Source organism: Lithobates pipiens, unplaced genomic scaffold (assembly GCF_037356315.1).
Source record: "Lithobates pipiens isolate NorthernLeopardFrog02 unplaced genomic scaffold, aLitPip1_a1.2 Scaffold_22, whole genome shotgun sequence".
Classification (NCBI taxonomy): domain Eukaryota; kingdom Metazoa; phylum Chordata; class Amphibia; order Anura; family Ranidae; genus Lithobates; species Lithobates pipiens.
The window spans coordinates 138078872-138091607 of NW_027507784.1; the positions used below are offsets into that span (position 1 = coordinate 138078872).

At 38.9% G+C, this 12736-nt stretch overlaps 1 protein-coding gene across 1 annotated transcript in view; it reads right to left on the reverse strand.

The window, feature by feature from the left end:
- The window catches only part of CPS1 (carbamoyl-phosphate synthase 1), a 179499-nt gene that overhangs the window by 113545 nt on the left and 53218 nt on the right, over nucleotides 1-12736 (reverse strand). The window contains exons 7-9 of the mRNA XM_077448349.1: nucleotides 4855-4944; nucleotides 2190-2318; nucleotides 1987-2093 (exon numbers count right to left, since the gene is read on the reverse strand). Of these exons, the coding sequence (XP_077304475.1) occupies nucleotides 1987-2093; nucleotides 2190-2318; nucleotides 4855-4944 (326 nt within the window). The remainder of the gene's footprint in view (nucleotides 1-1986; nucleotides 2094-2189; nucleotides 2319-4854; nucleotides 4945-12736) is intronic.

Below are 12736 nucleotides of genomic sequence, written 5' to 3' on the forward strand. Positions count from 1 at the left end.
GATTCAATGCAGACCTAAAGAATCATTTTTTTTGCAACTTGAAATCACAACTTCTAGTATGTGAGTACTTTAACAGAAAACCAATGATAAATCAAATATGAAAAAATATTTTAATGGAACTTGCAAACTATGAATGCCATAGACTTAGATGGATCTTCTCTATAACAAGCAGGGTAGCAGAATGCTTAGGAAGAAAAGAACAGCTACACACCGCTTCTTCTTCAGTGGTTTAAAGAAGCACTTAGGTCAGTGTGAAACGTACGCGTCACCTCCTGGGTTTTGGAATAAAATCATTGAAACATTCCTGTGGTGTGCAGCCGTTCTTTTCTTCCTATTGATCATTGGTGGCAGGCCGTGGCTTGCACCCAATGCATTTGGACTGTAGTGACTGCTCGCCTGGAGCGGCATTTGAAATGTAATGCAGAATGCTTACACTGAGGTTCTAAAAGGGCCTAGTGGCTAAAGGCCAAAATTCAGGCTATGATCCTCTAAATTACCCAGCTGGAGACTGATCAGACAGGATCAGGTAAAATAACTTATATGTAGACAGTGTAGTAATTGTGTTCAAACTCGAGGTGCAGACTATGATCCTCAAAATCAGTGGTTCTTAACCTTTCTTTTATCTTGCACAGGGGCTTTAAATTAGAGTAAATGGCTTGGTATTTTGGACAGCTATTTTATGTAAGAAAAACTCCCAAAACATGGCCTGTTGGGGGTACTCGAGGACAAGGTTGAGAACCGCTGCTCTAAATTACTCAGCTGGAGACCGATCAGACAAGATCAGGTAAAATAATTTATATGTAGACAGTGTACTAATCATGTTCAAACTAAAGGTGAAGGCCATAGACAATCATAATTGGACAATTGGGTAGGAGGATCAGGGCAGGTGAAAGACAAAGAAACAAGACCCAAATTCTGGCCAATAATTTACAAGGGGCAACATATCAGTAGCAGTAGTTCGAAGAGGAGCTAAGTCCAAACCAATACAAGAGGATCAGAAGGAGAGTAGAGACAAGCCAAGTTGTATCTGAAGTATCAGGTTGGAGTAAACACTGAATAGTTTCAAAACGCATCATAACAGACACATTTTCTTGGGCAATATGTCAATAAACATATGGAATTTTAAGCTTAGCACTGACTGATATCAGTTGCAGCCAATTTTCTTTTACACAGGCATTCTTTTTTATGTATATAGCTATATTGTGACCTGTTCATAATAGCCAGTGAATTTCCAGCCAAATTTTCTCTTAGTTTTGGAGAGGGTGGGGTTGGGATAGAACCCCTGTCATGTTGTTTCCTGTGGCCTTTGATCCCATTGGAGAGATTTTCCCTCAGTTTTTTTCGAAGATCTCTCCCTTTGGGGCACACACTGCTTATTTTTTCTCAGTAAAATGGAAAATCTGTTGGTTCTGTCAGGTTACTATTACTGACTGTGTCTTCCTGTCCCAGTGATAACAACCCCTCTCATTTCTTGTCTTGCTGTTACAGCATGTCACAAGGGCAGAAAGTGAGGTAAAATTTCCCTAGCAGGGTCAATGACAGCAATGAATATTTGACACAGATGTTTTATTTTCCTAACTCTATGTATTGGTTGTTTAGGAGTTCCTGAAAATCATTTAGTCATGTGTTAATACTAATAGTTACCATAATTATATTAGCATTTTTCATAAAAAGTATACAAAGACATAGTATAGATGTTCTCATAATATGGAAGTGACAGGTGGTCATTTGCTGAAATCACCACTGGAAATCACCACTGGAAAATATTTATATACATATTATATTTTTTTCCTTTTTTGCATGTCTGTTCCTTAGCATTGTTTTTTAATGTTTTCTTTAATGTTTTATGTTTTTAATGTTTAATGTTTTCTTTAACTTTAACTGCATTAACTTTTAATTTTTGTAATATTTATTTCTTGAAGATATGAACCTCAGGATTTTAAATGTAAACATCTTAAATTCACTTTCATCACTGCAACATTCTACCTGTTAGCCATGGGCAGCCTATACGTCTTGCCACCAGCTGCCAAAGCTGCAATTTCATTCCCTTTACAGATGCCAAACATAGGCTCAGGACGGTCGCTCTGGAACACCTAAAAATTAATTAGCAAAAAAAGTCAGCTTTCCACATATACAAAATATGATAAATTGGCTATACATAGTGTAAATTGTGTACGGGGCTCACTCACCTTCTTGAGATTTTGTATTAGAGGCTTTGCTAACTCTGGGTTTCCAGGGCCACTTGTAATTAGGAGACCATCATATTCCATCTGAGAGAAGTCATGATTCCAAGGGACAAGGTGTACCTCTGCCCCTCTCTACAGGTATAAAAGGAAACACATTAATAGGGAACTGAAGTGGATGTTTTTCTTTATCAAGTACTTTGAACCAATTAAGGTCAAATGATTGCCATGACTCCAAAGGACTGGCTTTACTTCTGCCACTCGCTTCAGGAAGAAAAAAGGGAACACGTTCATAGGAAGCTGAAAGTACTTTGAATAGATAAATGTAAAATGTATAATTATTCCTTTGTGACATGTTACTGGGCATTTTTTCCACGGCCCTTTCATAATGTATTTTTGGAGAGCTTATTCCACATTACATGGCCAAGGTGACTTTTGTCTGTTAATGTTGCACAGCATCATTGGTGTCATTGTGATTGCATGGCAGTATGTTGAGAGATCCAATATGTTTCAGCATAACACATTTGTAACACAATCACAGCAATGTAGGTTTGGCATTATAAGACCCTGTCTCATATCTCCATAATAAGAGCTGTCAGAGCGTAAAGTTAAAGGATGATGTATTTTTGTGATAATGAAACTAGAAACCATTTTATTACATTTTGAATAGGGTGCAAGAGGGTTAGAATCTTTGTCCTGCTCATATTTATATCGGTGTTCCCAATATACAAACTTCCCTTTTCCCCACCTCATATTCCAGTGACAGCTGTAAAATTATGGATTTCCTCTGTTCAATGGTCATCAGGACCGAAAATGGTAGAGTCTCAAAACGGAGACATAGACAACAATAGAAACCAGACAGAAACCTGACATATGGTAAAATATAGTCATCCTGTATGTAACCGGAGTGCCTAAAAAACTCACAAGAGTCTTTACCAACATCCCTATTTCTTTCAAGTCCAGCAACACAGTGAGACACAAGCTTGTACATCCAAATGACTCAACACAAGTAAAGTGACTTGGTATGCAGTGCGGTGTAGTGAGGAATACAAACAGCTGTAAATTGGGGAGACAAAACAACCTATCAAAAAATGAATGACTCAACCTAGTAGGTGAAATTTTTTCTACACCTTAGAGAAAAGAGCCATTCTTTCAAGCACAGAGGGGCGCACATTTTGGCCCAACAGAACTGGTTCTCAAGAAGCATAAAACAGGCCATCTGCATCAAACTAGAACAACCAGAAGAGGGTAGGAACGTTTTACACCATTTTTCTGCCACATAAAATGCATTTGTTTACAATTCACAGCTTCAACCATGTGATTTGAATATTTAACATCTATGTAGACTTCCTGATATCAAAGATGGGATTATGTAATTAGAACAGGATGGTTCCACAACTTTCACAATTCCCATCCTGTTCTTGGACAATCAAAATTAGTCTGAACACATTCCGTGGTGATTGGATTGTGGTGTCTGTGATACCCGTGTAGATATAAATGTTGGTGTAAATTCCTGACACTTACTAGAAAAAGAAAAAGTAGATAAACTATGAAACATCTTCAACATTACAGAATAAAATCCAGTTAAATATTATTAACTAGTACTAGCTAAACAATTATTTATAAAAAAAAGTGTTGCAAAAATAGTACTACTGCCCAAACCTGTCAGTTAAGAGTTGGCTTTTATGTTTTAATCTGCAACAGAACAATGTTACATAGTATGGGGTTTATTTACTAAAGCTGGAGAGTGTAAACTCAGTCTCACTTCTGCATAGAAACCAATCAGCTTCCAGATTTTATTGCCAAAGCTTAATTGAACAAGCTGAGGTTAGAAGCTGATTGGTTTCTCTGCAGAACTGATTTTGCACTCTCCAGCTTTAGTAAATAAACTCCTATGTGACAAGATCCTGTTTACAAGTCTATTTTCTTAGCTTTTGAAAATAAGTCCTGTTACTTGCAAACCACTGTTATAAACCTTTTTTCTAAATGATAACTAGGTTTACTTGTCAACAGATGGTAGTAAAATAATAGGTATTAGTGGAAATCACGCTACTTCAGACTATGCAATCACATACGCAAGTGTCAGACCAGTGATTTAGAGCTTCTGTAGTGTTACAAACCCGTTATTAACATCCCTGCGGCCTGCTCTATAGTATACATCTCTCCAAACTTTGTTACAGTAAAAAATGTGTCAGTCAAAAAATTCTAACCCTTAACTTTGATCAGATTGTCATTAAAACTTAAATGGTGATAGCCTTGACAATGCCGAAAACTAATTTGAATACCGGCATTGTAGATATTGTTATTATACCACACATGTTTTTTTGTATGGATTTTAAAACAGTATAATGAATAGTGATGCATAAAGTGATATAATTTAACTTATTGTATTGTCTACCACTCTACCCCCATCAAGTGTTATACTCAACTGTCCATAATGCAGCAAGATATGACAGCCTAGATAGCCCAGCATATGGTCAAAATCCTTCAGGCTTAGCTTGCACCAGAATATGAGCTCTTGCTCCAGAGCTTTCCACAGTATTGGATTACTAATATATTGTTGTAGAATATGTACATTTATGAACATTGACAATAAAATCCAGTCACACTGGGGAAATGGAAAGTTAAGCCAACGGAACATCTAACTCAACATAGGATATAGTACACTCACCTTTACCAACTGACGGATGATGTTATGCTTTACTCCACAGTCTACTGCCACGATTCTGACAGGATTCCCTTTGCCAAATACTTTGGTTTCCTAAAATAACATGAAAAAGTGACAGCCTGAAAAATCTCCGTTCCCCTTCAACGCTCTTATTCTTGGTTGAAGTCAATTTAATTAATTCAAAATAAGCCCAAACACATTGTTATATTCAAAGAACAAAAAAACAAAAAAAACAAACAAACCTAAAAGCACACAGTATGAAACCTCAATATAGATACACTATAAAACTACAAAAATAAGGCAAATAAAATAATGGAATAAAAAGATTCCTTACAAACTAAGATCTTGCCGCTACTGATATAGTGAAAGCAAAGAATAACACAAAGCTAAAATAGATAGAACCCTCAAATGACAGTCTCTATTCTATTAAAGTAAGCAATGGTCTTTCATAACAAAGTTTTTTTTTTTCAATAATAATTCCTAGAACTGGATATCTTGCTATCCTGCTTCAGGGAAGCTGACAGTCTCAGCTACAAGTAGGTCTCTGTGGACGACAGTCCCAGCTACAAGCAGGTCTCTGTGGACGACAGTCCCAGCTACAAGCAGGTCTCTGTGGACGTTCAGGCCACAGAAGACAGCAGGAGACCCCATATGACCTATATCTGAAATTGATAGCCAAACACCACTTTCCTTTTAGTAACTGTATGTGTAATATTTTAATAAAGTGTTGTCTCTTAACAATGCACTAGTGTGGTTGCGCTGTGTTTGTTCATCCCATTTTAGACCCACTGGGTCCCTGTGCACAACATCTGCCATCAGTAGCATTCTTTTATTGGAGAATATCCATCCAAACATCTCCCTCTTCTCTCACATTTAAATTTTAGATAGAAGGACCTTGGTTATGAAGGCTTGCCGCTTATTATTTCAGAAATGTGAGGGCGGTGCGCTACTTGTATATTCTACATCATTATTTTCTAAATATAGTTCCTGACTCCCAATTCTTGTTTTAATCCTAAGGATTCCAAAATAGACAAAAAGGGTTTTATGGGGAACCTTTGATATCCATGGTTCTTACATCTAAAAAAAATAAAATAAATAAAATAAAAACTTGGTCCTGCATAGCAAAGTTTGTTTAATCAAAAATACTTCCTGGAATTAGATAGGAAGTGGATATCTTGCTATCCTGCCTCAGGAAAGCTAACAGTTCCAGCTACAAGCATGTCCCACCTACAGGCCCTTTCGAATTTCAAGCCACAGAGGGCAGCAGAAGACACGTATGACATCTGAAATGATTAGCCAAACACCACCTTCCTTTTAGTAACTCTAAGTGTAATTATTTAATAAAGTGTTGCCTGTTGATTAGGGATGGGCCGAACACCCCCCCGTTCGGTTCGCACCAGAACATGCAAACAGGCAAAAAAATTGTTCGAACACATTAACACCGTTAAAGCCTATGGGACATGAACATGAAAAATCAAAAGTGCTAATTTTAAAGGCTTATATGCATGGTATTGTCTTAAAACGTGGTCTTAAAAAAAGTGTGTGGCGGTAAAGAAGATCTGCCTCCATGGGAGGCAAAAGCCATATGACACATCCTCGCAGGTGACAGCTCTTTTAAAACCTCTGTCACATGGGGACACCCTATGGCTTCCCATGTAGTGTCAGGGGGCGGGGCCACCCAGTCCACCCCCTCTGACGCTACGGGAAAGCCATAGGGATGTCCCTGTGCGTCAGAGGGGGGCAGACCGGGTGGCCCTGCCCCCTCTGACGCTACGGGGAAGCCATAGGGATGTACCATTTTCGCACTTTTTTTGTGAAATGGTACAGGTACAATGTACCCATTACCATTTCAAACAGGGGGGGGTCGGGATCTGGGGGTCCCCTTGTTAAAGGGGTCTTCCAGATTCCAATAAGCCCCCCGCCTGTAGACCCCCACAACCACCGGAAAGGGCTGTGGGGATGAGGCCCTTCTCCCCATCAACATGGGGACAGGGTGCTTTGGGGGGCTACCCCAAAGCACCCTCCAAATGTTGAGGGCATGTGGCCTGGTACAGTTCAGGAGGGGGGTGCTCTCTCATCCCTCCTCTTTTCCTGCGGCCTGCCAGGTTGTGTGCTCGAATGAGGGTCTGGTATGGATTTTTGGGGGGACCCCATGCCTTTTTTTTTATTTTGGCATGGGGTTCCCCTTAAAATCCATACCAGACCCTTCCCCATACCATACCAGAAGGGTCTGGTATGGATTTTGAGGGGGACCCCAACGCCATTTTTTTTTACATTTTGGAATGGGGTTCCCCTTAATATCCATACCAGACCTGAAGGGCCTGGTAAGGAATTTAGGGGGAACCCCACACATTTTTATTGTTTCACCTTAAACATTATTAAAATCACTGCTCCCCAAAAAAACGTCAGTTTTTAAAACTTTTTTTTGCATTGATACAGGTCCCCTGGGGCAGAACCCAGGTCCCCAAACACTTTTTATGGCAATAACTTGCATATTAACTTTTAAAATTAGCACTTTTGATTTCTCCCACAGACTTTTAAAGGGTGTTCCGCAGCTTTCGAATTTGCCGCGAACACCCCAAATTGTCCGCTTTTCTGTGAACTGACGAACAGCCAATGTTCGAGTCGAACTCATGTTCGACCCAAACCTAAAGCCCATCCCTACTGTTGATATTGCACCAGTGTGGTTGCGCTGTGTTTGGTCTCCTCCCATTTTCGAGCCATTGGGGTTTATTAACTAAAGCTAGAGAGGGCAAAATTAGTCACAATTCTGCAGAGAAACAGAGAGCTTAGTAAAGGTGAAGCTGTGTTCACTCTTATCATCAGATCATTTACAAGGAAAACAATGTTTGTATTTATTTCTTTTGCATATGAATGGATATTCAAACTGAACACAGCTTCACCTTATTTAAGTTATGTGAATATTAAGTTTGCAAAGAGAACAGTTTCTATTGTGTTAGTAAATCAACCCATATATAATGTACTGTATATATATTTCTAGCAAGCCACCTCTCTTAATCCTTCTCCTAATTCACTCTGTTTTGCAAAAAATCACTTCATTGACATAATGGTGCAATCCATGAAGAAGCTCTGTCAAATGTCCTGCCCTATTGAGGGTGTAGTAGAATTTGCAAAGTATGGAAACAAAGTCCTTTAGCATCTTTCCAAAAATAAGACAGGAAAGTGCCAGTTATCAGATGACTGCACAAAACTGTAGCACCGAAAAAAAGTATCTCTTCTAATCATATAGGTACACCCTGTGTGATTATTGATCTGTTTAAAATGCTACCTTATGCATTGACATACCTCCTTAGACCCAGTCAGTCCAGACATTATGGTCACCTACTAACTTGGCACCATCCACAGGAATCTTGATTCATTAATAAGAAACAGCCTTTGAATCCAAAACAATTTTACTAATTGTGGTACAGAGGTTGCTTTTTTCCAGTCATTTGAAGACAATAACTTCCCTGAGCCCTGACCCTGACTGAGGGAACATGGAAGAAACAGCCACAGTCTAGCTAGGACTGCACTAACTAACACTAAACAGAAGGGGTGGACAGAAAGAGTAAAAAATACATGAAAACGGGGCAGAATATTTCTGTGCGGTTTTATGTGCAACTTGCATTGACATCTGTGAAAATAAAGTCGCACAGATGTCAGCTAGTTGCACATGAAATTGAGCTGAGGTAGCAAGATTTCAAAGCCACATTGTTGTGAAACAGGGCTAAGGAGCTGCCAAAGGCATTCCACTTCCAAGGCTGATTTTCTTAAAGCGGACCTTCAGTAATGTTTTAATTTTTCCATCTATTAAATATTTTCTGCCAGTAAATACAGCCCACTTCCTGTTTCTTGTCTGGTAAAAAGCCTAGGCTTATGACATCATGTACAGCTCTCTCTCTCACTCTTGTGAGAGTTTGCCAGTAAGGGAGGGGGGAGGAGTCATAAGAGGGACAATGAGAGCTGCAGAGCTGGAGATGTGTGTCTGGGTAAATCCAGGAAGTGAACAGACAGCAGCTTTAGCTGCCCACAGTTAAAATGGTTGCAGCCAGACTCAGTGGAGGGAGATTTCTTTAGCATATTTGGCATGTATAAAATCACAGTATATATAAAATAATATGCAAAGTGGTTGGAGGAAAGCTTCATAATGGCAAAGATGTTTTTATTACAAATGATGTCCGCAGACTGCAGTTCCTCTTTAATCTAATTTTCAGTGATGATAGTTATGTGGGTAATCTATAGGTAGCCAATCATGGTGACCACCGCCTGATCTTCATGCATATTGAGTAATTCTTCCCCTCATAGGGCTTCTTACTTTCTCCTTTTTCCTCTTCAGATATATAGAGGTTTTTCTTCTTAGTAAAGCATGTTGTCAGGGCATACAAGAGAATCAGGTCTAACGGAAGATAGAATGGGGACTATCTCAAATAACTAGTTAGTGTTTTTTCTGTGGGTGTATTTAAGATAGGAGTAATGCTCTTATTGGATTTTGAATGGATTTGTTGGAGCTCATATGATTCATGGATTCAAGAAATTGTTTATTTCTCTGTATGCATGACAACTAAAATAAAGAAATAAAAAAAAATTCATGCATATTGAATAAATAAGTTGAAATGCAAACGCATCAATCCTTGGTAACCAATCTGATTTTGATTTAGTTAGATCATTGAAAGTATAAGTCCAAACAACTGTTATGGTTTATGGTTAAACATTGAACACTACTCTTTTAAAGCGGAAGTAAACCCATCGATTTAACGGTTTCAAAAAATGGTTATATTCTCGGCATGGCGGGAATGCTAACTGCAAATGGGCTGTGCTCTCAACCAAACTGTCAAACCATCCAATGGCTGGTGTCATAACGAATCACATGTGCAGCACCATGGCAGTTGAAGATTAAATAGGTAGCAAAGATGGCAGCTTCCTTGGCTGAAAACAATAGGGGGGTTTACTTCCACTTCCACTTTAAGTATTGAATAGCTGTTTGTGTTTCTTTGGCAAAAACTATAGTTAAACCATTTATTGATTATTTATGAACAAAAACTAGTACACTGGGCTGGGAGAAGACCAGGAGAAGGAGAAGATGACCACATTGACAACAGAGGGGGAAGGCAATACTTGTGTCACAGAATGTGGACGAACTATGGGTAACGTCTGCCAGAATGTGCAAGTATGCTGTGCATACTAATATGGCCAATTTGACCAGCAAAATGTAGATTCTAATTTTTTGAAAGGGGTTACAGTGCTTTATGAATCCATCCTTATCTTATCAAAATGATTCCATTTACATTTTACCGCGATTCCTTTTTAAACAAGCCTTTAGGCCTTGTAGGAAACCTTTGATTAAGTGTGACACCTTGAACATCAACTGGAAACATTTTATAATCTCTATATCCAAACTTCATCTGCTAAAATATTTTGAGTCCGCTTTATTGGTGTGAACAGCACTTTAATGAAAGAGGCAGAAGCAGATGTTAAGAAATCAATTTTTGGCTCTTGCTGAAAACAAATGTACCTCACGCTGATTTATATTAAGCGGCTGTTTATCACTGATGCAGACAGATTACTGCGTTCACTAATTATTGCCACTGGTAAATTTCATTATTGTCAAGTTTATTTTACTAGATGGCTTTAAGAGCCTTCAAGCTTAAGTTATGAATATACTTCCTGTTGCGCCTGGTATCAAGTGAAAATGTGTCAGCCTCTTAATGCATTCAGACAGCCAACCTCCCTAATAAACCATGAAATTACAAAACCAGGTTCTTTATTAAGGTGACTGTAAAACGGGGATGATTAAATGGGTTGTCTTCAATATAGCCCAAGGCAGGACAATGCATACTAACAATATGATTGTGCTACTTTTCAAGATGCTAAGCTTAAGATTTTAGGGTAATTACATGATGTTCTGAAATTGCATGATATTTGATTTGGTAGTGAAGATTGCCAGTAAAAGTGAAATATATTCAAACTTAATAATTTAGTAAATTCCTTTTTGAAAACCTTAAACCTTTTAAAGCTCTAAAGTACAAAACACTTAGAGATCATTTCCAGGGAGGAAAAAAGAAAAACATTCCAAGATCTAAAAAATAAAAATAAAATAAAAACAATTACATGTTTAAAAATCTGGTTCAGTTACTAGTCAGGTCCTAGGTCTCCTTTTTTATGTTTTGGAGGGTGGAGGGTCTGGTCTGCAGTACCCATATTGCTTCCTGGTGACTGCAGATCAGTCACTGCCCATTGGCTATTAGGTTTATTACAGGGTCCTTCAGCATTTAGAAATGAGGGCATGTGAGAGACAGACACAGGACCGGTCAACCAGACAAGTAAAAAGGACAGAGAGCAGCTTTAGATCATTTACTGCTACCAGAAAAGGTTTTGTTAACACATATAAGCTAGGTGAGGGGGAAGGAACGGTAATTTTTTTGGCCCAGAGTTGGGCTTTAGTATGTCTGCAATAGTCATCTTCCCCAGGGCACTTATGAATTTTTCCTGTATGTGTGTAGCTGCCGCAGCCTCACCCTCACCCTCACCCTCTCATTACTATCATTACTGTTTACTCCTGAAAGTATATTATTTTGTTTGTATGATACCTAAATATCTGTACAGTTTGCAGCTGCTAGCAGTAAACTGTAAGCCCTTGTACACACGGTCAGACATTCCGATGGAAAATGTCAGATCGGACCGTGTTGTCGGATAATCCGACCATGTGTGGGCCCCATCGGACTGTTTCCGTCGGAATATCTGACCAACAAAGTTTTAGAGCTGGGCTATAAAATTTTCGGACAACATGATCAGATCGGACTTGTAGAGAATTCCAATCGGACAAAGTGCCACGCATGCTCAGATCAAATTCCTAGACCAAAGCTATTGGCTACTAGCCTGAACGTAGTCCCGTCATAACAAAATAACGTCATCACGTTCGGATTTTCCGACAATTTTGTCTGACCGTGTGTATGCAACACCAGTTTCGGACAAAATCTGTCTGACAAAATCCGACGGATTTGGTTGTCGGAATGTTCGACCGTGTGTACAAGGGCTTACAGATTGCACGATCAATACCCTATTGCTGATTGGGTAGTGAGCCCTCCACGTTTGGAAGTGAGTTCAAGGTAAATCAAGAATCACAATCTCAGCTAAAGCATGATGTAAATTAAGGTCATGAAATTAAGGTACACAGCAGTGGGACAGAAGACATGAAGTTCCTTTGCTGGGAATAATAATAAATAAATATTGGTTGAATCTTGTATATAACTCAATTTGTTTTCAGATGCTGTCAGCAAATTTTGCTTTACTACACTACCCCAGGAGTTCTGCTTTAAAGGGCAAAACTGCTTCTGACATTGCAAAGAAGCAAAATAACAAATTTCTTAGTTCTATTAATTTTAAAGCAGTAGTGACCAGACTATCTATTGACATTATACCAAAGATGGGTGATATTACTCTGCTTGCAATGTTTCCTATGAAACCATGTGAGACTTATGGGCATTTACTTCATTTGCTTATGGACATTATAGGGTTCATTTACTAAAGGCAAATGGACAAATAGTAAAGCAGTTGCTCCAGGTCTTAGTAAATGAGGTAAAGCTTCACTTTGCAGAGAATACCCAATCACATGCAAGGAAAAAAAAATAAAAATCCCATGATGTATGATGATGGCAGTCAGCAGGGCTCTCCCTCATTTACTAAGCTCTGGAGAAATTGCACAGTATATTTGCCTCTAGTAAATCAATCCCTAACTGTCACAATTTCCCTTTGTGTTAATTATTCACCCACCACCCCAAACCCCCCCCCCCCCCCATTTTCCAATGCTATGTTGGTTCGCTCAGTCCAGAACACTAGTACACTACTTCTGGGTAATGTTGGAACATGCCCTCTCTCTTGGCCCCCT